General features: G+C 36.7%; 1 protein-coding gene across 1 annotated transcript in view; it reads right to left on the reverse strand.

Annotated features, from left to right (window-relative positions):
* PDSS2 (decaprenyl diphosphate synthase subunit 2) overlaps positions 1 to 27,360 on the reverse strand; it is a 64,108-nt gene that overhangs the window by 23,254 nt on the left and 13,494 nt on the right. Inside the window, exons 3-4 of the mRNA XM_031066713.1 lie at positions 17,265 to 17,463; positions 937 to 1,011 (exon numbers count right to left, since the gene is read on the reverse strand). Coding sequence (XP_030922573.1) covers positions 937 to 1,011; positions 17,265 to 17,463 — 274 coding nt within the window. The remainder of the gene's footprint in view (positions 1 to 936; positions 1,012 to 17,264; positions 17,464 to 27,360) is intronic.

A 27,360-nucleotide genomic window follows, 5' to 3' on the forward strand; every position in this document is an offset into this window, starting at 1 on the left:
ACACCACTAAAAGTGAATCTATCTACCTCAGTGGACTTCGAGATCGATACTCACATATACACAGCGCTCATCAGTGACTGAAATCTTGTTATGATAAAACCTGTAGAGGTCATGGCAACTTTAAATTACTGATTTTATTGCATGTGTTAAGATATGCAATAAAATTAAAAAATTTTAAAAAAGCTCTAGTTTGAAAGGAAATGAAAACATCTCTTTGCTCTAACATGCAAGCCTACTTAAAAAATGGCCTCTAGAAATTCCCTTAAATATTCTAGTAAAGATAAAAATACCTACATCTAATTTAACCAATTTTCATTACTGTTCTTGCCAAACAATAAAACAGAGTATCTGCAATTGCCTTTGATGTAATACAAGATTATTTGTTGTGAAATGCTGGCAGCTATTATCTTGGCTCATGCCGACTTTAGAAAATATGTGCACAGTGACTTCTGATGGAGAAGAATGCGGGGCTACACTCCTACCACTCCAGGACAAAACTCAGAAGAAAGGACACATCATAAATTCGGAAAGAAGCATTCTGTAAACCTCTTTGGGCTTGGAAACAATAGGTTTGACATGAAAATATTAATGATGTAGACAACATTGTAATGAATACCTCTAACAGGACCTTGGCTAGGAACCTCTGGAAGCATTTAGAAAGCCTGCAGTAAGATGTGCCTAGAGCTCCTGGTAATGACACGTGACAGTGTTCTATTAAGCACTCACAAAAAAAAATAGCTCCTCCTTGAGCATTTCTAGAAACTTCTATCAGAGCTTACAGGTGTCATAATGATGCTACTGCTGAAACCCACCAGGACTAACAACTCTTGTGCCTTCTCCCTCCTTTTAAAGAGGTGAGAAAGTCATAGTATTTACATTAGTCACATATTAATATCACCAAATGCCTAGGGTACATAAATCTAGTGAAATTCTTACCTCAGATGATTTTGAGTTTTCATAATATATCCCTTGAACTAAGTCACCAATAGCACTTGAAATGAGTTCCACAACCTGTAAAAGAAAAGGAGAAAAAGTCTTACATCTTTAATTATCACCAAATTGACTAACAAAGCTACTGCCAGATTTCCAGAGAGATAAGAAAGCTAAATGTGAAAGACTTCAGGATTTACTGAGATATATTCTGTGATATGTCTCCGCTAAAACCTCTACTACAGGAACTCTTCTATCAAAGTTTTAAGTTAATATAAATGAAAAACAAGACTTGTTTTTCCTACAGTGTGAACTATAGAGTGTATTCTCACAAGGACATTCACAGAACTAATAAATCCCAGTTCATGAATATGAGACAGTACCTCATCTGGGCTTTGTTTTGTTTTGTTTTTTTCCTGCCAAGTAAATACTTCACAATATCTCTCCTTGGGAGCTGTTAAAATTCTAATCTTCGTGGCTAATACAGAAAAGTCAGAATCCATAGAAAGGTAACCTTTCAAACGTGATCATTTGGTATTCAGGTGCCCTGGGAATGCACTGTGGATGTATTTAGTGCATGGCCTGAGGCTCAGCTGTACCACATACACTGAAAGTCTGCAACACGGGAATGTTTAAATCAGATTTATCAATCTGTATTATCTTCAGGGTTCAGGCTTTTTATTTTATTCAAGTGAAGCCTAAAAATCTGAACTTTATCCAGAATGTAAAACAAGTAGTCCACAGTCTCCCTGGAACTACTGTAAAATTTGAAGTTGTGCACACGAACTGTCTTAATTGGAACAAAATACTCAGATTTATTGTAAAATTAAATGCAGGCATTTCAAATAAGCACACCTTAAGGCTACCTCTGGTTGCTCACAAAGTTTTAATTTCTTGAATGTTTAATTTCTTATGCATATGAGTCTGTATCTGATTCCTCTTTTTGCTTCCTAAAATTCAATGTAGCTCTTATTGAATTAAAAGATTTCGTTTCAATTTTTATCATTCTTGTAACTGAAGACAAGAAGTCAAATGATAAAAGCCCTAACGGAAAGATATTCTAACATTTAGGCATGCTTTATTTGATAATAAAACCACATTTGTATGCTAGTTTTGAGTACTAGCAGAAAGGTTGTGTTTTCTTTTTTTTAAACACTAGTTCATATACATATTCATATACACACAGCAAGCGCTAACTTTAGAAATGGTGCTGATTAAAAGTCATATTTTTTCTTGCAATGCATCTGGGTTAATTTGCAAGACCTACAAAAACAGCCTGAAAAAAAAATCACATTGCCCTTTAGGAAACTAGACACCGAAGAAATATTGTAGCAATATGAGCTTTGAAGGAACTGAAAGGACAATGATCCTACAGTGTTACCAGATGTGTTGAGTTATTTAAGGGGGGGTACAGAGAAAATGAGGGGCTCTTTTTTTTTTTTAACAACAACCCTCACCCCACCACCACCACCCCCCCCCTTTTTTTTTAAGGTATCAGATAAGCCTTATTCCCAGCTCCAGGAGGACTGAGTATCGCCAATAGGTCTATGAAAGTCTGTAACTAAATGCCCAGGATCAGATTGTATTACAGTTTATACAAGCAACATCCCAAGATTCTTCTGATGGCTAGGACACATAATACAGATCAATCACTCACTCAAAAATGTTATGGTTTGTGAAATGGTCTGAGCTCAGAGACCTACACGGGTAATACGAAGAGGAATTTACAAAGACACAGAGTCCTACTCTAAATGTCAAAGTGATAGTATGAACTTTTAACAATGCAGCTGGCTCTGGATAACTAGACCTTTTCCTCTCTTGCCTGAAACTCTAGACTGAGCAGGACCCTGTTTTGGGGTTTCTTTTTTCCACCTCTCTTCCCTCTTTTTAGTGCAACTCTACTCTCCAAGGCAATTTTAACTGGCTTAACACAAGCTTGGTGAAATATTTGTGAACAATTGTATCTCTTCCTCTAAGAGTTTATAAAACATCTCAGGAGAATGACACAACAACTATTTAAAAGAATCTTTATTATGTTAAATACCATTTAGTCACATATTAAGCATTGTATGTTAGTGAGAATTGAGAATTTAGTATTAATATTACCCCTCTTATTTCCAAATATATATAAAAATACTTTTAAGGTAAATGTGAGGCTATACATATCACTACCAGGAATGAAATTCCATGTTCAAGAGCACAGTGGGATGCTTGCATGAGGCTCTGTTACCTCACCAACCCTTAATCTGATCTATGAAAAGTATCTCCTGCTTAACATCAGTGGCCTGGGGTCCTGAGCACTGGGGAAAGAAATGAGAAACGAGGAAACCAGGCAATTTTCCTCTGCATCCCAAAACAACAGAGGAAGAAAAATTATTACAGATTCAGTAGTATTCATGAAATGATACAGTGTCTAGCTCTTATGTAGCACTTTTCATCAGAAAATTTGAAAGCAATCAACATCTCCTGTTAAATTTATTCCCTACTGTTTTATGTAAGGGGAAAATGGCAACAGTGAACTGATTTTCCAGAAAATCATGCAGTCTGCCAGCGTAAGAGCAGCAAAAACTATCTGAGCTGTCTTCATTCTCATTGCTGCCTCTCTGCCTGACCAGAGCTGACGTTTCTGATATGTAAGTCTGAGGAGAGAGGAAGTTAGATGAAAAATGAAGTGCTCTCAACTGCTTCTCTTCTCATTTGACAGTTGAGCTCTATTTTAAAAAAGTTCAGAGATCAGGGAAGAGAAGAAAGAATTGCCAGAATTAGTGCTTGAAAACAGCAAATCCAAAAGATACCAAAGGCAGCCTATTCATAATCTCTCTTCCCACTGTGTTCCACTCCTCAACAGGTTTTTGAGGAGCCTGGTTCCTTGGGATGAGCAGGAGCAACCACACATTGAAGGAAAACAAACTTCCATTGTATTTTTATTTTCCACTCCACATCAGCATCTTCCAAAGTGCTGTTTTCTGCTCCTCCAGTATCCCCATGACTGGGTATTGCCCAGGGGATGACCCATTACTTGCAGGTGACAAATGCGCATGCAAGTGATTCCACATCCTTTAAACACATTTTGCAATAGTTCTGAAATGTCTTTTTTTTTTTTCCTAAGATGGAATTACTTCAACACTTTTTGTAGGGATGTGATCTCTTCTGCTTTTAAAAAGCCAACACAAAGGCCATCAGTTTCAGTTGAATACAGGGAAAAGAGATGGATTGTTAGAGCTAAAATCTCTCCTGCTATTTAGGCAGACTAAGTGGATAACATGGTGTAAATTCTGGACACAACCATTTGATTGCTCATTCCACAGCAATGTAGAACACATGCTCTGACCTCTCCAAGTCATTCAAATATAAAATAGTCCAAAAGGCTATGCTGTGTTTCAGTCCCAGAAGAGCTCTGTAGGGTTAAAGAGCAGAAATTTGGTGAAATTTAATTTACCCTTTTCTGGTGTAGTAACTTGTTTATCAAAAAGGCACAGCTTTAGCCCTTCAAGACTCTTTAATTTTACTTTGAGTCTAATTACTCAAGCTCAAAATTTCTATTACTTGAAGAAGTAAATTAAAAATGTGGGTAATTCACTTAGTTCAGAAAATTACTCAGGAAATCCAATCAATCACTTAATGAATGTCCTCCTTCATTTTCCTGAAATCAGAATTTCATCTTGTTTCCTGAGGACTTATCCATAAGAGTTCAAAATTCCCAAAGCATCACACATGGTGTCACATGGGGCACATGTTCACTGTTGCAGCTACAGCAGGGCAGTTCATGACTCAGTTGACTGTCAAGGAAGATTCAACTCTGTCCAGAGAAAAAGAGGTGTATTTTAATGGAAGTGAAACTCTATGCTAGAAGGAATGCAGGGCAATCACAGAAGACATTTTGGTACAATACTTTCTCCAGAGTTAAAAGACATAATTCAGACTCTATCAAGCACAGTAAAAAGAATGGATTCCGAGCCCCACTCATCCTTCACAAGGTTTTTAAACAACCTGGATGAAAAGACAACATTGGTGCCAATTCAGCAATGCAAGCACTTCATTCTCTTCACTTATCTTCAAAATACTGTGTGTAAAGTTTACTGCAACATAACACAAAACTTAGGGTTTTTTCCCTGGTTTTCCTTCTGGTTTACAAAAGGAATGAATCTGAGCTCCATTCAAAGAATGGTAATTTTATTTTAAATTCAACAGCTGAAATTGAATTGATTACACTGTTTCAGAGTAGTAATGTGGTGTCTCTCCAGACTCTACTGGATATTTTCAATGGAAACATCACAGAAAGGATGAAGGTCTTGTGGGAAGACAGGAAGCAGCACTAGGAAAAACACAGCAATGGATATAACTTTGTTTTTCATCCCTCACAATTTCTATTTGACAAACTTCCGTAGCTTTGCCAAATTCCTTCCGAGAAGGACCACAAGTAATTCCTTCCATCCTTATGTTGAAACAATATCCTTTCCTCACACATCTGCTATTGGCAGATCCTAATCCTTGCTGCTGATGCGTAGATTTGAAAATGTAGCAGGACTTCTCCACAGAAATAAAGAAGAAAATTAGATAGTCAGGAACCATTAAATATACAGACAAAAATTCCTTCAGCTTGCACTTCCCTCCCCAAAGAAGCACTAGTTTGAGAAATACTCCACACTCAAAAATTCCACAGAAACTGACCCAAAACCATTGCAACACTAGGAAGCTAAAGCCAAAACTCAGCAAAGAGCTGATTTTGGATTTTGATTGTTCAATAATGCCTTTAAAAAAAGGGGGGGAGAGAGGAGTGAAAACTCTAAGGAGTTCCAAGCACAGTGAAATTCAATTTTCTTTCCTGGCAATCTCCTCAAACATCAGTAGTTATACAGGTAACCGAACGTGCCAGCCTACAGAATGTTTTTTTAAATCTCATGTTTACTGAATCCTATTGGATTTATTGTTTGAAATCATCTTGAGCTTTACTGTCTTTTGGATCTGGCTCTCTCTTCTTAGTGAACACACAAGAAGGACAGTGATTTGCCTTTCTAGCATGCTTTAAGTGGTCTTGGAAAACACAGTTATGGCTTTCTTCATTCTGTTAATGATGAATTAGTACCAAACTACAATATAACAATACAGTGTAAACATATCATCCAACCCTACTACTTGTTAAAAAGGTGCTTCTAAGACACTAAAAATAATCAGCAGCTGTCAATTTGAAAATTGCTAATATTGTTAAATATCTACCTTAAGGTCAGTCTGCCTCAGGGATTTTCACCAGTGTTAAGTTACCCTTTTTATGCTGATGCAGCACTATCTACAGAATTGGACTTCACCAATGTAAAGATTTTTAGTGCATAATTCAGTCATTTTCCTTAAGGACAACATAACCAACAGAAGAAATATAATTTTCTTTGTCTACTTCCGCATGATACCTTACACAGTTTCTTAATATCTTTGCAGATCCACAGCAGCAGATCCTTGCACTAAAGTACTGAACAACTGTTGCTGAGTGACCCAGGTTAGAGAAATACTTGATTGCTGATGGGTAATTTAATTACAATTTTGTTCTACATAAAACAGTGAACAAAGAAGGCATAATGACTACCGGGTTCTGTAGATATAAACACCTCCCCATCCATAAGTGGTGCAGGAGAGCATGGTTATAAAATGCTGCTCCCAGTCATGCTGCTGCAGACCACCATTAAACTGGGATATGCTCACAGAGGAATTGAGGATTCAAGTGAATAACACAAATTGTATCTGCAAGTAGCATTTACTATTTCGAACAGTCTGTACCTGAATAAATGTGAATCAGAAGTATGACCATTTAGCATCTGACAGAGGAAATCAACTTAATGAAGCTGCAGATGTTTGTTAAACTAAAAAATCAACAACCCCCTTCACCAGGGGTAGCAGCAATCAGACCCTAGACTCCAAGTGAAATGCTGTTGAATTTCAAAACACTGATACTAACAAGCAGATACAGTCCATTGAGAAATTCAATATTCTTGCTAGCCAACAAGAAGTCAAATACATCAGCATTTTGATTAAAAATACAATTAACTCATTTATATTACTGCTAAAATTTTATGCATTTTACCATATTATTACACTGAAACCACTCCAGATGTTAAAGCACTTTTACAAAAAATGCTACCATGGAAAGGTTCATTTTAAAGACAAGCTTTACAGCAGTGAAAAAAGAAGGGAAGATATATAATCAATTGCCCTACTTATATGGCACATTGATTTTAGCCTTTCCTGCAGTACAATGGGTATAAACACCTGATGAGAAGGAAAGCAGAAGAGGGAACCAAATTCTCCTCAACAGTGCCCACTGACAGGATGAGGCAACAGGCACAAATGAAAACATCAAATGCAACCTGGATACAGGAAAACAGTCTATTGTGAGGGCATCCAACAATGGATGCCCAAAGGGGTTGCAAAGTCTCCATTTTGGGAGATATTTAAAACCTGTCTGGACATAGTCCTGGGCAACTGTCTCTAGCTGACCCTGCTTGAACAAGGGCTTTGGACTGCAAATCTCGAGAGATCCCTGTCAACCTCAACCACTCTATGACACCAGCAGCTTCTGGAGGAGGATCACAGCTGATTTTACATATTTACATCTGCAGGACCAATAACAACTTTCCTCACCTTTGAAATAATACAGTCAAGGTGACAAATACACTCTTAGGTAAGAGTTAGGTTTACTGATTGTACTAGGAATAGATTTCCCTATTATAAATAGCTACATTCTTGGGAGACTAAGAAAGGCTATGCAGACTAGTCTCAGACTCTTATTACTATTGCTAACAGCTTTCAGTTGCAACCAAATTGTGACAAAAATATATTTTCACTTTTTAAAAGTGTATTGTCTGTTGAAGCCATACTCCAGATGTACAGCTGATACCAGCCACTATAACCTCCAGTCCTGTAAAACTATATATTAACTGCCTTGTCATGAAAATCCACCTCTAGAACCAAATACCCCTCACATCCAAAGATGAAAGTTAGTATATATTAAATACTCACACACAAAAAGGTCTGTTTCAGCTAATACTGGGACAGCATTTCACCCAATACAGATCTAATTGCTTTTTATCCTCCTACACACTCTCAATAGGAATCTTACCATGTTTGAGAAACAGATTTCAAATAAAGCCATGAAAACAAAACTTAGGATCTTCCATTTCTTCAGTCATAAAGAGAATGAAGCTGACATTGCAAATATAATTTCTGGAGGTCATCACCTTAGAATGATAGAATCATTAGGTTAGAAAAGATCTTTAAGATCATCAAGTCCAAACTAAGCCCAGGACTGTCAAGTCCACTGCTAAGCCATGTCTCTAAGTGTCACATTTACACATCTTTTAAAGACCTCCATGCAAGGTGACTCAACCCTGTGCAGCCTCTTCCAGTGCTTTTGTTGAAGAAATTTCACTGGTACTTTCATTTCATATACCTGTTCTGTGAAAATTCTTTTTAATTTTATAATTTGTGTAAGGGATAAAGCTATTTAGCAATGAATTCCTCCATGATGATTATTTACAGCTGTGAAAGAAAAAGCTGTAACAAACATCTCTGTTTGAGAAATGCAGGCAGTGTCAATATCTATTGTAATTTAGTGGTGAATGAAGTAGCAGAACTGCTGGCTCTTGAGAGCCCTTTCCCACAGTATGCATCTCATGCAGAATATAACATCACATACTCAGAAATTTCCATTGCTTCAATTTCTTAGAATAAATTTTGTTTTCTTTTTAATATCTCTTTGCTACTATTCTGGCATTGATCTTGGATACAAATTCTTGTCAACAGTCACAGATAGACTAAATCTAGACACTTTTTAATGTTTGTCTTAAATCTTTCAAAGGGAATTTCTCTGAAAAGTGAGGGTGTTTTACTTCAGAAAAAGGAAAAAACTTTTATTCCAAAATTTGGCTTTAACACCCAATTAAATTTAGATGTATATATATACAAGTATATATATATATATACACAGAGATAGAAACACACACATATACATATTTAATATGCACATATATATCTCAAGCCTGTAAATATTTCTGACTCTTGAAGTATTTGTGTTCACCACTAGACAACTGCCAACTCAGTGCTGTACATTAAGGGAGCAAATGTAAGAGGAACAGACCCCAACTACCCAGAACTCATTAGTGATTGCCTTGAGAAGTTGAATGACCTTTGACTTTCATCAGATTCAGCCTTTCTTCAGTTGCTTTAGTTTTTATCTTCATTGATGTTTAGTCATCTCTGAAAAGCCCTCTCTTTCATGTAGATGGCATATCTGTATTTTCCAGACCATTCTGTTAATTATGAGGCAAACAGCAGTTCTATAAGACAAAGAATTACTAAACCAGGTGTTAGAAGCAGCTGTGCAGTTTATCTCCGAGGAAGACAATATTTACCTGTAATAATGACAGGTATTTGGTTAATGAACTCAAGATGAACTCAAGCAGTAAACATTGACTTAGGTCTGCTGGGCAGACCAGAAAAGCAGAAGGACATGTCTGATTGCTACTATGAGGAAGGTGAATTCAGATGTAACTTGAGGAGATTGTTAGTGAGATGAATCAGAGGCAGGAATATTGCATGGACTTTGTGCAAATTGGTGTAAAGATCTTTGGTAGGCCACTGAAAATTCACCAGAACTGAATGGAAAACTTCCTGAGACCGTCAGTCGCTTGGTCAATGCGACATTGAGGCAGAATCTCAAACATTCACAACTCTGTTCTCAACAGCACCATGCCTTGATGCTTTAAAAATATTCTTGCAGTATGTTTTTGGGAAAGACTTTAATCTAGATTTGATGATACAACCACACCTATGATGACATATTCTGCTATCAGTCTCAGCTTTAGTCTTTCCATGTTCCGCAGCAATCATTCTGCTACAAGGTACTGTTTGTAAGACACAGACATCCACGAGGGAAGTGGCAGAAATCACTCTTTCTTTTTAGAACTATTTTTTCATGCAGAAGTGGGAGGACAGAAAACAGATTGAAATCTAAACATAAAAATTTCCAGTAGTGCCATGGCCAAGAATCAGAGAAATATACTCTTTCCATGCAGTCATATACCAACCCCCATGGAGACTAACTTTGGGAAAGCTTAACACAAGCTCTAGCTTTAAAAACCAGTACAGGTGCAAAAGGCCACTAAGGTAAAGGATAAATCTATTTGAGGAATGCACTGATTAGGAATGAAGGCAAAGTTAAGCAGTTTTAATCTCAAAACTGGCATTCATTGCAATGCAACAGGACTCTTACTGATCTAAAAGGAGACTGTTTCTAACATTATCACAATTACACATTAAGTCTAATTTTTCGAATTTTAATTGAATTAATAAGTTAATAAGCCGTGTCACCTAATCCTCTAATTTAACTTCTCTAAAAGATTACTTTTCAAAAATATAACCACAGCCATTAAGGTAATGAAATTTTACAAATATTCAATTATATTACTGGTTATACATAGCAAATGTTAAATAGAAAAAATCCTGTGGAATATTCAGAAAACAGAATGCTTCATTTGCTCAGGTGTTATTTGAGGGGCTACTTCTTGAGAACAATGGCAAAAGATGTACTTGCCAAGAAACTGTTCCACAGACAGAAGCATCAAAAGAGACAGTGAGAAGAGTACAATGCAGTAATTAGGAGAGTCACTAGCATCATTCAACAGTTTTATTGTCATCATCAATATCATAAAAGCTGTTGTCTCTAATGACAGCAGAAATGCTAGACAAAAGTTTTACAGCAGTAGTGTGGGAAACATTTGATTACCAGGTACTGATTCCAATGGATTTTAAGCTTTTATCTCTAACACACAAGATTTTTTTCTCCCACTAATGCTTCAATACTTTCACCAACTATAACAAAAATTGCCTTTTTCCTACTAAAGGAATTTCACATGGTTGTCAATAAAACTTCAGTAAATAAATCTTATTAAAAATTCAGTGTTTGAGAACATTTGGAAGAAAAACCAATACATGTCTATTAAATGAACATAAAGTTTGTTTCAATTACCATCTCTTTTATGTTTACTTTACAGTAAATGAAATCTAATTTTACCTCTCAAAGGGTATGTAAATTAGTACATTTTGGTGCCATCTAAATAAAATAATTGTAACAAATAACACTTTTCTTCGTTATGGTTCATACATCATTATCAATTATTCTGCATTTCTCAGTACTTAAGAGTGTGCTTGCATTCTCCAATAAAAGCTATGCTAAGTTGTATGACAATATTCAGTATCTCAATATTTTAATATTAGGAACTGCTTATTCAGGGTTACCTAAGGAAGAGCTTTATTATGTAATAATTCAGTCATGTTAGCTATGTTGCCCTGTGTCATCTCCCATTAGTTAAAGGGTTCAAAAACATTAGACTTCTTTCTTGGTTTTCTTCTCCCCCCACCCCCCAGCATCCAGACAAAGCAGCATTCCTTAAGTGTACTTTTCCATAAATCAGTTCAGAGCTCTTTAAACTCACTTGCATTTTTCAGCAGTGTCTGGTTTTTAGACACGCCCCTGTGGCATTCTAAAATACTAAATTAAAACAAAAATACTCAACAATATAGATACTATCTTGTCCCGTACATCATCATCAAACAGTGCTGCAGGGGAAGGTACACCAAAACAGACATGATAAACTGCTTCAGAAAAGCTCTTTAATTAGCTCTCTACATAAAAATCTGAAGGTTTTTTTTCTTCTTTTTTTTCCCCTCAAGAAGACAACATAATTATCAAACTTTATAAACTGTCTCTCAATCTGATTTGATCTAATCTGATCTCTGCTTCTCCCTAAATTCCTGTCACCCAGCTGCTTTGTAAGCTTATCATTTTAAACATACTCACCTCCAACAGCAGTTTGTATTGGGAAGAAAAAGAAAGTCAATATGTGAGCAAAAGACAAAGAGTTAAAAACAATTAAAAAGTATATAAAAGATTCAAAACGGTTTTATCACCAGCTTCAGTTTTCTATATGAACACTGTAACTGGGAGCAAGCACATTACTTCTGGTACTCCATGATTTTTTCATCCTGCCTTGTCTGATCAATAAAGCTACTGAATACCAGTAGGAAAATTCAGGTTATAAAGTTCTCTGTTTATGTTATGTAAAATATAATAAAAATATATGCTGTAAATATACTTAGCAGATATTTATAGTTCAAATCTTCCACCAGAGATAACAAAGAAGAATCTCTCTTTCAAAAGAACTTTCATTGCTCTGAAAAGAACTCATTTCCACTACATTTAAGAAGGAGGACCTTCTACTTACCTCAAACAAAATGCACTGTTCTGAGGGATGGTAATTTGAATCTATTACAAGCCAATAGCTGCTAATGGTTGCCTTTACACTGGCAACTATTAACATTTAGTTTCGATTTTAAAAGGGTATTTCTTGGCAGATTCATGATGGGTTTTTTTTTTACACATTTATGCTCTTCTCTTGACATCATTCAGGGAAAGAAAAAGTCTGATACAAGTAACACTTTGTTAAATGACATGTAAAAATTAAAATTGTAAATTCTAACCTGGCTTGTTTGTCAATGCTCAAAAATGTCAATTTACTTCAAAGGAGCAACTGGCATAATTTCACAAAGAGTATATTCTCAAAATCCTTCACTGGACACCAAGGTTGCTTAAGTTCCAAACTGAACCTTCCCCACAGGACCACAATTGATGCTACAGAAGTAGAAACCACAGTTCATAATAAACAGTTCTTATCCGAAATGCAGGGCACCTTCAGGTGGTTGCAACAGGAAGACACAGGAGGACTTAAATTAGTAACTTATTGATGTTTATGTAAACACAAGGCTTATTTGATAAACAGCACACTTATGCCTTTAGGAATAGATAAACTTAGCATAAGGAAATGGATCCATTACATACTTACTACATCTGTGCTACTGTTTATTTATGAACAAATAATACTTAATAAAACAATGCTCTACAATGTGGTCTTCTGGCAGAGCTCTACATTGACAGACAAGATTCTTAAATCCAGTTCCAAGCTTTCAGCCTGTAGATTTTGAAGTGTTTCTGTGAAGAGTTCAATCATTTCAAGAAGAAGGTACTGAATTACAGTGGGAAAAATTGAGTCAATTCTTAAGATTTCAGTAAGAACCACAGAGAACACTACCATACCACATATTTCATGGTTTTGGGATAGGCTTTTTCTTCCTATGGGGAGGTTTATTTTTTTTTGTTTTCTGTATGTTGGGTTTTGGTGGTTTTGTTTTGGTTGTTTGGCTGGTTTGTGGGTTTTCTTTCTTTAAATACAAAGGGATGCCCTCTTATCAGTTTATGAGGTTGCAAGAAATGCATTTGCAAATTATTTTACCATTTTCTAGGCATTGCACTAAAATGCACCATTTCAGCCTTCTGAAGTTCTATGCATCACTCTCTTTAGAGTATAAGAGCATCAAAACTGGTTTTAATTATGCCTTTTAAGCATCTCCTCTATAGTTTTGTAAGACAGCTGATGATTCAGATGCTCAAGGAAGCAGCAGCTTTAATGCTGTGACAGACTTCTTCCAACTTCTCTGTTACAAACACTGAAAAAGCACATTATTTGATAATATTGTGGTCAGTATCCACACATCACTTGTAGTAAAATGCCCATATCCCACATCCATGTGACAGGTGACAAAAATGACAATTAATGGTTGTTACTTTTGCTATGTTTGCATCTGAATGCCAGCCTGAAAATATTATAGAAAGTGGAGGTTACTTAAGCAGAAATCAAAGACAAAACTAACACTTTTTGCTATCAGAGTCAAAGAGGGACTTTTATTCAAAAGATTTGCTTTTAGCAGTTTCATCCCCACATCCTTGGCTAGGCAAAGCAAGACAACAAATGTTAAAGACATACTGTCTTCAGATGGCAATGAAGAACCACTCATTAAACAGATCGTTTTACACTTCTTAATAATTTATTAGCACATTTATTTAAAACTGCTTATGGTCACATATCCCACAGGATAGCTGGGAGGTACCCTATTTTGTTAGGCAAACATAATTTACTTTTCCATCACTCCCACACCTACATGTTTACAATGACTTCCACATATATATTACATGTATCTTATCATGATCCTAGTATTGGAGCATTGCAGCCTCAAAATGAGAAAACCTATCAAAATAACCCTGTCATCCCATATAAACACACCCCAATCCAATAAGTCAGCACATCACCACACATTACTGCATTGTTAGTTAAGCAGCAAAACACAAGCATGCCCTTCCTTGCCAAAGGTTCACCATTACACTGCTGATATAACAACTACGAAAAGATCTCAAACCAATTCATCTTTGGGTTCAATTCTGTTCTAAAATCCATGAATTAACAATAAACAATCTGCTAAAGGATGCAGTTCTGAAGTAAGGTTTTATCCACATAATTTTCAATCAACAACATAATTTATCATTGCAATCAGCAGGCCAAGAGCCACCATCCAAAAGGTTAGCTTTTATAAGGTGATCAAAAAGTACAAAAGAAGTGTTAACACATCTGATCTGATCAATCCAATGCTTTGTACTGTAAAGGCTTTTGAAGAAATTAGTGTTCATTTTCAACTGTTTTTATTAACTTAAAAGATGTAGGACTTTGCCATGATTACAAAAATGTAGCACTCACATGCATCTGCCCTTCAATATTTTTAGCCTCAGTTGATACCAACTTTGAATTCATAATTAATGTGCCATGATTTCACAATGCAGAAAATGGGAATGCTTTCTTCTGAATTGTTAAGTGTTCAAAAACCAAAATTTGCAATGATTCTGTAATAGCACAACAGCAGAATTTACCTTACAGGAGGCTTTCCAACTGACAATTAAAGCAATCTAGAGTCCTTGTATCTCAGAGATCAAAAACCATAAAACCCAAAACACCACCCCAAAACGTTCTTTGGCATAACTTTAGCAAACTAATGAGAGATATGAGCACTAGTTTAAAAGAAAATCCCAAAAACACAAACCCTGAGCCTTGATTCTTGTTAACATCATTACGGTAATATTCTATAACAGTAGCAAGAAGAAGAAAATTACTATGAATTAACAACAACAATTCCTATATTTAATGGTATTTAAAAATCAAAGTGTTACCTAAGGCAATTACCTTGCAGCCTTTTAATATCTACAGGGAAAAGCCTAAGGGAAAATAATTGACTTTGCTAATTTTACCCTTGGCAATTATAAAATAGCTCTGCATTTCATTATGACTACAGAATTTCACGTCTAATTGTCAGCCCCGAGAGAAGCAGAGAGATAAATGCATCATACACAAGCTCAGACATGAATTTAAGAGACAATAAAATTATCCTGGTAGCAAGGAGTTCAGTTATGTTAAAACCCCCTTTAATTTAAATTCTGGTCTACACAATAGCTATGCATGTCTATGGAGGTTATGGCTACCATGGTCAGTACCATGCATGATAAAATGCTGCTCATTTCATTAGCCAATTTGCTAAATGCCAGCAAAAAAAGCAGTACTGTGATTTTTACTTTCTACATCAAAGAACACAAAACATTATGAAGGAAAAAAGTCACAGTTATTTCACACTGCTAAAAAACAGATGCCAGATTTGAAAATTCATCATTTACAAAAGAATAAATACAGTATGTTTAAATCATTGCACCTGTCAAGAGATTTCTATAGCTTGTATTTCAATTTTTCTAACTTTGCTAGTAGGGTTAGACGTATGAAAAAGAATAATTTACTAAGTCAATCAGTTTCCATAATGGCATCCCACTTATCGTATGTAGAAGCTATGAAAGTATTTAGATGTCAGAAAAATGAAAAAAAGTGCTAAAATGTTTTGGCAGAATTTTCCAACATGTAGTATAATGATTGCTTTAAAAAAAAAAGTATTTCTTTGCACTTGTGCTTCATTTCACTGTAGGCTTGTTTCCTGGCAAGTCTTCAGGGATTATACATTCCTGCTGCAATACTTAATGATGTACTTAACGCAGAGTAATAGTTGCTACATTTTGTAAAAGTTTCCTCTTATGTTGAAACAGAAAATTGATGTAGGGTTAAATCCTTTGGTCTGCCTTGAGAAACTTACAGAGTACTAAAAAAACCAACTGATACAATTTAATAATAATTACTAAAATCAATTACATCCCATTTCAGTGATGGTGTGCACTATTTATTTCTTTTCCTAATACTTACTACAAGTTAGCACCATAATGGCTTAACCTACTATTCCAGTAGATTGACATCTAATTTTCTGTCTCTTCTCTTGAATCTCAGCTCTGTGTTAGAAAATGACACCACTTCTGAAAGAAACTGTCATACTTATGATCAAAGGAGCACAGAAATACTCTACTACCACAAGGAGATTTAGCATGAGAATCTAAAAAAAATAGACTACTGAGGCTGACAATTACAACGATGCTGATTATTGACAATTGCACATGACAAACATTTATTTTACATTACAACATGGCAGCAATCTTCAAATGTATGAAAAGCACCTCTGCAAAACATACTGTTTCCTGTTTCCATTGGAATGGCACACCTAGCTCTTCAGCCATTCATGCAGGTGCTACTAGGCTGGCACAGGGATGCCCAGGAATCCCTCTCCACCACTGGAGGTTTTAAGAACAAGCTAGATAAATGTGGATCAAGAATGATTTTGTGTAGCTGATTCTATCTGGCAAAAAGAAGAACTGACTAGAGAGAGGATCTCTTAATGTCTCTATCAGTCTCATTTTCTAAGATAATACATATACTCAACTTGTTTCTCATCAAAAACATTTCCCTGTAAAGTTTCAAACAGTTTGGCTGAGCAGTTGGATTGCAGTTGTCCTTTAGAAGCCAGTACATACGCATTAGTAGGGCAATCCAATATTCAGGCACATTCAAATCCCTAACAACATTAAAAGCAAAAAGTCATCTGAGACAAAGCAGTAAAGCCTTTTGCTCCCCAAATTATCTAAGACAGAAAACCCCTCACAAAGCACAAAGTAAAAAAAAAAACAAAAAACAAAAAACCCCAGACCAAACATGTCTTCAGCTGGGAGTTGTACAATACCAGAGGTGTTGCAGCCTGACATGTCACGAATATCCCTTAAACTCACCAAAACTGACCACCCATCCATTACTTCAGTGCTTCAGAATGTATACTAAAGACATCATCACAGTAATTCCATAGGAGACAAACACATTCACAGCAACAGCAGACTGCCAAATTGACAGCTATAACGGTAAGGCTGCTGATTTTTAAATGATGCTCCATATATACATACATAACTGCTGATTTTTTAGGGGGTCTCTCTTTCAAAACACTTGCTAATATTTACTTGCTTTGGCAGTAGAGGAATTTTTCTTTTTTACCTTGGTATTCTGCAACTGTGCAAGGCTGGTGCAAGCATTTGCTAGAAGAAAATCTCCACTCAAAACAGCCATTTTATTCCCAAACTGCATATCCTTCAGAGGGCCATCGCAGGACTTGAGCTCACCAATGTTTACTATGCCACGATGCACTAGAAAGGCAGTATGGATCAGCTCCGTGATCTCAGCCAGACTTCTTTGACTGAAAGAAAGAAAGAAAAAGCACAATTATGTTTGATGCTATGAATAGAACAGAAATTCTTAGTGAAAATAAACAAACAACCATATGTGATAAACAGGTATTTTATTAATTATCATGTAGCTCTTCTATGTACTTCTGGAAGCCACAACCAGGAGGTGTCAAACACAGAGAACTGTCACTAAGTATTTCCAGGCAAACCACAGGTACCACAGGCTCCACTTGGGTGAATGCTGCCCTTTGTTTGAATTCTTTCACAAAATAAAGCAAAATAATCAATATAGTCCTCACGGTGCTTTCTTTTTTCTGTTTTGTCTACCAGAAGCTTGAGGGACACTGACATGAAGAAAATGCCAAGCAGAAAGTAATGATGGAAAGAAACAAAGGACATATCAGCAGGGGAGTCCTGAGCAAGCCAATCCAAACAATGTAAGAATGCTGCAGTCAATGACTGCTCAAATTAGAGTTAAATTAATAACAGAATACCTTGCAGTTCAATACTACCAAAGGGGATGGGTTCAGGCAGGAGAGGAAAAACAGCTGAATGTTTTAGAACTGTGTACTAATGGTATTTCACTGGTGGTTTTAGTCAGAAGCAAAGGTGACTATCTAGCAAAGGGGCCAATTTTATTGGATAGGTTTACAAATCACTTCTTACTCCAACACATAGCATGATACATTCTCAGTTTAGGGGTTACAAATCCCTGTGAGAGGCTTATCACAGAGATTATTCCATAGAGGCTTGCTCTCTATTTTAATTTTTTTTGGAAAAGGTAAGAAAAGAGTCATTAGCACAGCCCTCTCCTCCCCCCTTCTCCCACAATTCAATCCTGTAGCCCTCAACAGTGACTGTCACTCCAAGAAGCCCAGAGACGTCACCTTAGCTCAGAACGACAATGGGGTGCTGAACAGACAAAATAACTGAGCAGAGGCAAAGGGAGGGGGAAACAGAGCAATGCACCAGAGTATCCTTTTAATGCTAGATACACAGAGGACTCATTCTTACAAAATCTTCAGCACATTCACATCTTCTCTGACTCAAGCAGTTCCCTTTCTGCGATGGAGGTTTCACATATGAGCAAAATGCAATCCATGCCCTCAATTAAACAGATGACTAAAGGCCTTAAAGTTCTAATTAATTACAACATAGTACAAAGGTGTGTTATGTTCTCTGTGCTTACTCAGAAGTGGCCAAGCACTGATTCATTGAGTAACCAAAGTGATCCATACCTTCATGTACAAAGATACCAGCTGGTACATGCTCAAGTTAGATTCTGCCTCAGTACTAGCACAGCGCTGAGCAAATTAATTCTGTTTGCTCTGGACGGTGCACATGTGTTCCAACTGCCCCAAACCATATTAATCTAATGCAACCTTCTGCCCCAAATATATGTGACCTGTGAACAGTCCCACTGTTTCAGGGCAGTGGTTGGTGCCAATTAGCAAGAGAGAAGAGATGGGATGGTCATACGGCCTGGGCAGCACACAAAAGGCAGAGGGAGAGGATAAATAGAGGTTCCCAATGTATTCTGCCGAGCACAAAAAAAACCCTGAGCTGTTTTAAAAGCTGCCTTTATAATTCACAAATTGTTGTCTCCATGCAGACAAAAACAATTCAAAAGCCAAACAGTCATTCTCCATGTAGACAACAAATCTGAAGGTTGAGGCTGCTTTTCAAAGATGTGAGGAAGAAACTCTCACAACCCAGTCGCGGTATTGTAATCACACTTGGCTCGGCTCTAACAAAGGGTTAATAAATTTTCAAGCTCGGAGAAAAAGACTAACAAGACATCCCGATACTCCTGCTGTCATTGTCAGGGCAGCCCTTGGAGGAAATGTCCATATCAATTCGGTTTATCAGATGGACAGCTGATCAACATTAAACAGACTTGCTCTGGGCAGATTGAGCCGAGCTACCTGTTATGAATAGCAATGAGAGCCCTCTGCTCCCGCTGCCGAGCTCTGCCATTTCCGCCTGCCGCAGATCCCAGGACATATGGGGATCCCTAGTGACGAGCACATAAAGCTGCAGCTAACTCAGGCGACGGCTCATTTCCCCCAGCTGAAAGCAGGCATTAATATCCTGAGGAGACCAGGCCCGGCTCTGTGACCCCCAACTATTGAAGCAAAACAACGACTGTCCTATTTCTTCATTTAATAAGCTCTTAATGAAGGAAATCAAAATCCCCTCTTTGACTTCAGCATCACTCTTCATGAAAAGGTTACACAAATACATCAGTGTCATGCTTTCCACATGCTCAGGATCTGGATGTTTTCATTTCTTTTCCTATAATCCGTTTGTTCTTCAAATACTATTCACATTATTTGTGCTAACAAGAATCATATTAGGCAGATAATCTATGCCTAATTCTGATCTTACATACTGCTTTTCCACTCTCCCTAGCAGACTGAAAATACAAGAATCAATGCTATTGCAGAAATCCCAGGCAATGCATTTTTTACTGCTTTTTGTGATAATCCCTAGAATACTCAGGCACAATAACAAGTGCACCATGCCACAGATACAGGAGGATCCTTGACATGACTTTGTAAAGGCCAGTATCCAACAAATAAACACTGCTGTTATGAAGTTGCTGCTAAATGGCTGAAGAAATACTATACACAGCTTTCTCCATCTGAATACAATTCAGTGATTAAATAATTTCGTATTTGAAAGCAGCCAATCCCAACATACAAAAATAAAAAATGTTTTAGCAATTACTGGACTTAGAAAGAGGGCAATGGGATGACAAAATCTGACTGCCTCCATCCTGTTTTCACTCCAGAGCCCACAGACACAAAAAAAATAAGTGGCTGCCGCAAAAATTACCTGTTCTTACCTTGGTACAAGGTTGTACTGAGAAAACAGTCAATGTTTCTAAACACACAAAGTTCCTAAATGGAAGCGTGCTATGAATGAGGAAAGCTTTATCACCAAATGCTAACACACTTCCACACCTTTCACCTGTGAAGTAAGAATTCCCTGCAAACCACCACCAAAGTTCCTAATTTCAAGTCCTACTCTAAAAAGAAATAATAGGATTCTGTAAAACATATGATAAAAGAGACACATTAAATAGTACAGTTGTATTGAACTTGAGTTAGTATACCTTTCATTATCAGCTAACCATCAGAACTATACCAGGCTTCTCAAGGGATAACAGGCTATGCAAAAAAATATTTAATAATTTAAAATGTCTCATTTTAAGCATAATATTTCACAGAAATGGGCCAAAGACTTAAATTAGCCACTAAAAACCATATTTGAATATTTTTGAGGCAACTACAATGAACAAAGATAATGAAACTGATAGATCAAAAATTCTTTAAGAACTCTTATCATTGAAGCTTTGAATTAAAGTGATGAACAGTACACACCCAAGATTTGAACATTTTCTTTGTGATTGTCAATTCAATAGTTTCCCTTCAATACAAAAAGAATTGATTTGGATGAAAAGCCTTACATTCAGGACTTGAAATTTTTTTTAAAAGCATCCATTCCATTTCAGTGACAACTATAATAATCTTTATATATACATACCTATGAATTTGAAATAAAAATAAATAGTGTCTTTAATGGAAAATTACATATGAAAAAGCATTAACTAAAGAATTAAAGTAATAATTTCAGGTACTGACTATATATTTGGGCAGCACTTAGTATCTTATTTTACCTTTTTTGTGAACAACGAACAGAAAGAAAAGTTCTATGAAGACAAAGAGGTGCTTAAACTACATTCATGTTGATCCTGTATGCTCTGGGTACTAGCTGGTGCTGCACCAAGATAGTTCACTTAGTTACACAGTGAGAAAGGGCAGTGGTTTTTACAGTTCTTTTTCCCATTCACCTGTCAAAGTCAATGCCATGGCTAATAAACCATGACTAGAAGAACAATGCATAGCGAGTAACAAATAGCATCATAGTGATGGACAGTCTCATTCCCATCTTCTGTGTATGGTGTCTTTTACAAGAAATTAAATGGCAGTGGGCAGGTGTTCAGGCCAGTCAGTATGTATGGCAGATGCTGTCATTTCACTAACAGGGAAAATTTTCAGGGTAAAGCAGCAGATTTGAGCAGAAGACCAAATATTCACTGCATTCCCATGAGTGATGTATCTGTTAACCAGCAGAAAACATCTACCAACTCCTATCCTTTAACAAGCCTAGAGACCAAGACTTCTGCAGTTCCTTCTGTCTTGGTCTTAAGATGTAGGAGTATCTTCCACCTGAGGGATAAATCAAGTTGAAAGACATCAAATCTATGAAGTTTGTTGAATATGCTGTTTAATTGCATTCCTAGCAATCACTTTATTTTTAAACTGGCTACATATCCTACCTCTTTCATCTCCTTCCTTTCCTAGTATCACAAAGCTTTTTAAGTAAAATTTCTACCAATGCTCCTTCATGTATTTTTCTTTATTTATTTTTGAAAATATCTTACATTTTCACACTCTGTCACCACCATCACTGATTATTGCTTAGGTTCTTTTCCATAGCTTGTCCTAGCAAGATCTTCCCTCAGCCCATTATAGGATTTGAAAATGTTTTCTGATTTTTAGTGGGCAGATATTCTCTTGAACTTGGCAAGCCAGTTCCCCTAAGCATTGTAGGTGGTTGGCAGTGGAGAGTGAAAAGCATGACTGGAAGTCAGGGTCCTGTTCCTTTCCTTAGTGCAGGAATTTTGAAGAAGGGTTTTCACAGGTCTTGGCTTCATTGTTAGGGGTACCACAGAACAACCAATTCCCACTTAGTACTCCACACAGCAACACTCAAGTGAACCAACTTGTATCAGCTTCTGAGTAGTGCCACTGATGTGCCAACACAGCCACCACTGTGTCACCACAGCACAGCCAGGAGCCCTCCAGCCTGGGAGCCAGCTACCTGTACCAGACTGCAAGAATCCACGCTTGCACCATCATCCCCAGCAAAACAAAGCCCTAACTGCTGAACTTGTGTCTGCCTTACTCCTATAATCAGCATCAGTGGCCAAAGAATGGTGATCACAACCTACAGCACATTGTCCTTGGGTTGGATGGCCTCATCACAGCAACTCCCCTTTCAAGTCACACAGCCTAAAAGAAAAATAATCCCAGCCCAGAAACAAAAGCATCAATTATGGAGAATAGGTGAGAGAATCTAGATAAAGACCTGGTAAAGGTCACTACCTCAAACTCAGTTTAAAAGGAAAAAGTGTTATTCTGAAAAGCCAGAAGGAAAACACCACCAGAATCACTAAGTCAAACGGATGTTTTCCAGTTCCCAGAGGCAGGCACGCAGGCTGGGACCAATAAAGAAGGGAATATCAAGAGTAAACCGGCTCAGTAAGAAGTACCTGGCTACTGCAAGATCCAGAAACCAGGGACAATGCAGCTAGGTGAACAATGAGGAGCAGATGGACTGGGCTGACATGGTTAAGAATCAGATGCACTTGCTGTACAGACAAATTTTGTCATGTTGGGACTTTATTAGCCAGAAGGATACAAAGGACATTCTGCAAGGGACAGGTATTAAAAGAACAGTGAGATGTGGTGGCAGGCCTAGGTATGTTTTTTAATCCCCACAAACCAGGACATGTGAAACTTAAATAGCTTTGATCTTACTTCAGTTATTACAGATTTCATAAGCACTACAAACTGTTAAAAAGGGAGATATCAATTACTTTTCCTGTTCTCAGAGATCCTTCCTACACTCCTAGAGAAGAAACAGACTCGAGACATGAGCCAGTACTTATGTAAGTATTGTTAAAAAAATAGCTTTACAGCTTAGGTTTTATGGCTTTTTTATTTTTTAAAGGAAGGATGGCTAGCTTAACCTAACTGATCCAACCAAAGGAAAAACCATGAGTGTTCACCTAAAGATAGAAAGAAAAAATTAGTAAGTTATCTGGAAAAAGACTTCTTGGATTACTTGAACATTGATGCCAAAAATCAATAATAAAATTTAGAGCTACTAATTTATAAGCATATTGTCAAACTTATAAGATCACATATCATAATCACATTTTAAAATCAGTGATTATCCCTATGGGAAGAATCACATTTCCAAAATGAAGTAAAGCTGTCAAATGCACTATTGTGTTTTTATAAAGCGATTATCAAGATTTAAACTTCTAATAAAAGGCAGGTTGAAATTCCAGTTGGTATCTGCTTTAGACTATATGAACAGCTATGCAGACTATATTAAGTACTTCATCAAGCAACAGCACAAGCTAAGATGTTTACTTCTCCAAAGACCTACTTCTCTCATTTTGTAAAAAATAATGATGCAGATATTCAGTGTTCAGTATGCTCTTGCAATAATGCATATTGGCAATACGTAGGTATATTGACAATGTACTGAAACTAGGTTGAATTTCTAAAAGGGATTTTGCTAGCTCAAGAAATGTTGCATTTAACCTGAATTCTCTATAGTAAAGATTCAACTTGCTATAAAGACCTCATATCAGAAAAATTTAGGTACAAGTGAATGTGAGTCCAATACATGTGTTATATGAAAACAATATAATCTAAATCAGTGTACAAACATTCTTTACAAATATGACAGATAAGATTCACAGGCATATATTATACATGAGCAATATTTTCAATGATAAAACAGGCTGAATCAGTTAGATAAATTAAAAAGAAAAATGTGAATACTTTTTGGAAACTCCTTATGAATATTTCTATGTGACCAAAGAGCCATAAATCCCCAATTAAAAAGACTAAGCTGATTAAAGACTAAAACAAAAAGCAAAAAAATTGTGGTTTAGACAAAGCTGAAACAGCTATAATTCCTCCCCCATCTAGCTTTGACAAACTGAAAAACTGATAGGAAAAAACACGAACCAGACAAGGTATGCAAGGAAGAAAATTGATAAAGGAGACTAGATGAGAAAATGCAGAGATTGAGAGGGAGCTGAGCAACAGCAATTTAAAAATGTATATACTAAAAACGCCTCAAAACCAAGAACAACTTTAAGAACTGCATTGGTCCATTATGTAAGGTTAGGCAGAAACAAAACTGCATAAAGGCAAGGCACTGTAGGAAAGCCTGTTATATTTTAAGCAATATTTTTATACAAGCAGGTGTTTATATCTCTTAGCCCAGAAGTGAATATTGGTCATGAACAGCAGCAGTGGGTAAGATTTTACAGTTAGCAGGTCCAGAGAACTTTGGAGACAAGACAACACAAAAGGAATAACACAGCTAATAAACAGCAAAGAGTTTAAACAGCAAAGTGAATAATCCTCAATATGGATTCAACTGAACTGGTTCAATATGCTTTACTCAAGTTAAAATATGTAATGCAAAAAAAAAAGATTAATCAAAATATCTGAATGCAGACCACAGATATGCAGGACTAGAGACTCCTGAAAGAAGAAAGCACCCAAAGTTTGGAAAAGGGTGGAAGGAACAGGTCATTTGAGATAATCAGCTAAGACACAGAATGTGGCTGTGGTCAAATAGACCAGTAGGATCCACAGATGATTTAAGCGAAGATTAGCAAAAGTAGTGTCTCTGTTAACCCTGAGTTTCTGATAGCAGTAAAAATCATCAATTGAAAGAAGAATTTGAGAAAGTATGACTTCCCAATGTTTTTGTCCTAACAATCAAAGCAAAGAAAACAGATTAAGTGAGGAACAAAAGCTATTTTATGCATGGAGAAGGCTGATATTAAATCAGTAGATTTGGTCACAGATATTTAAAGGAAGTTTAAGCATCTATACTACAGAAAACAAAGTCAACAGAATTTGCTGATTATCAAGCAAATTCTGTTTATAAAATAAGATCCACTAGCCTGAGTCTAAGGAAATCCAAAAAGAATAAAGGGAAGGTACTTTCCAAAATCTCTTACAAAGAGCAACAATGGATTCTCCATCAACAGGGCCATTGAAGGTAACATCAGATGAACACCCATTACACAAATATTAAAATTGATTAAAGCTGGAAAAATCCTATGTTTTGTAAGGCAGCCAATATGACTACCAGAATGATATCTCTCAGTTATTCATATATGAATGAACAGGGAAGGCAAGGAAAGGAAACTTTTCAGATAATAAACAGAGTATGAGTAGATTAGCAGCATATGTTGAACCCTCTATCTGAAAACTCACCATTGGCCAGAAGCCCATTTTCCTTTAAGGAGGTATAAATACTTTCAACACTGAGATTTACAAATGCATTTATTCAGCCACCTTCTTCAGGAGAAACACCAAAACTGGAGCCATTTGGCCCATTAGAGTTACCTCCTATTCCCAGTGCAGGAGCACACAAAGCCACCATCAGGCAGGGAACCTGTTCTATTATGGCAGGTATATTAATTCTGTCTTACAGTGTACAGAAAATAAATATTTCAAAATTTATCTGAAGCAAGTTCTGCAAGAGAAAACAACCTACATTCAAGATTCATGTCTGTCTTCACATATTTAGGTATCCACACTGGTAATGCAGTACTAACCTGGGAATACATACAAATATTCCCACTAAGAACAGGAGATAAAGAAAAACAGAGACCTTCTACAAAATTATTTTATGGATATAAGGGTGTGTATTTTACATAAGTATACATATTTTATTTAATTACAGTTTTCCATATAGCCATTAGGAGGTTCTAGCCATGCAAGTCACATTTATTAAAGGCAGCATGTCAAATAAGAGTTGACAATTACAGGCTATATCAATACACATTATGCCAGATGGTAATGAGCCGTACACAGAGGGCCAGCCATCCAAAATAATCACACCATTTTCTACAGAAATGTTGAAGAGGTTATGGTTTATTACACAGTGCTCATTAGATATACAGTGGCAGCATTAGCAATTTTTCCTTCATTTTTGTCTCATTTAAGACTCTGCCCCTACAAGCCCATTCAAATTAGTACACAAGGTTAAAATCATTACGGTCAGCGGGAGAAAAAAAATTAAGTTTTATTTTTATTTTACAGTAATGGTAGATCAAAGGTCCCTGGAATCTATTATTCTCTCAATTATTATCTAACACAAGATACTAAAAGGAATGAAATTCACTTTCATTTGCTGTGAAGAAAGATAACAGTAAATGGGTAAACTTGGTATTTCTTAATTAATAACTCTAAGTGAAAACAACAGTTAGGTTGTGACACGAGGTGACAAAAGTCAGAAAACTAAAAGTTGAAACTGAACTTTCAGCCTTGGCTTTGAACTTTCTCATCTGCTTTTCAATCTGCTGCTTTAACAGCATGGAAATATTTAAGTGTCCAAAAGGCAACTCATCCTTCACAGCAGGTGGAAAAAACAGTTGTCTCAAATAACTGGAGTGTCATCTCTGAGAAAACACCTATAAGATGATTTAAAGTACCTTTCTAGTCAGCTGCATATGTTGACTTCCAGTTAGAAAATTACTATTGGAGACACTTATTTTCCTGCCTTTTTGTGTTTATAGATGGTATGGGGGTGAAAAGATGCAACGAGGCAAAAGTGAAAATTTGTCAGCACAAGCAAAGATATGTTTATCACTCAAAAACATGCCAATGTCCCCCAAACTCCAAGTGACAGACAGCATTTGGAAGTCATAAAACTGTGAAAGAGAGGAAGAACTTAAGTAGTGGACAGGCACCTGACAACCCGACTGCAGAGAATTGTCTTTGCAGCCCAAGCCCCTCTTTTGAAGCATGCAGTGCACCACTCAGAAATGTGGGTCTCCCATCAGGCAGCCACCCAGCCCTCAAGGCCAGGGCATCCTCATACCTCCTTCCTCGACCGCTCCTGCTGAGTTACTCTGCTGTTACACAAAACCTTGAATTATTCATTCAGCCAGATGGCAAAAGAGTGACAAAAGTCAGTACGGAGGAGATTGTGGGAGAGAAAGGTGGGACACCTGGACTCCAGATACCGCTCTGCTAAGTTAGTTACCAGGAGGGAAACAACATAACAAACAC

Source organism: Geospiza fortis, unplaced genomic scaffold, assembly GCF_000277835.1.
Source record: "Geospiza fortis unplaced genomic scaffold, GeoFor_1.0 scaffold98, whole genome shotgun sequence".
NCBI lineage: Eukaryota > Metazoa > Chordata > Aves > Passeriformes > Thraupidae > Geospiza > Geospiza fortis.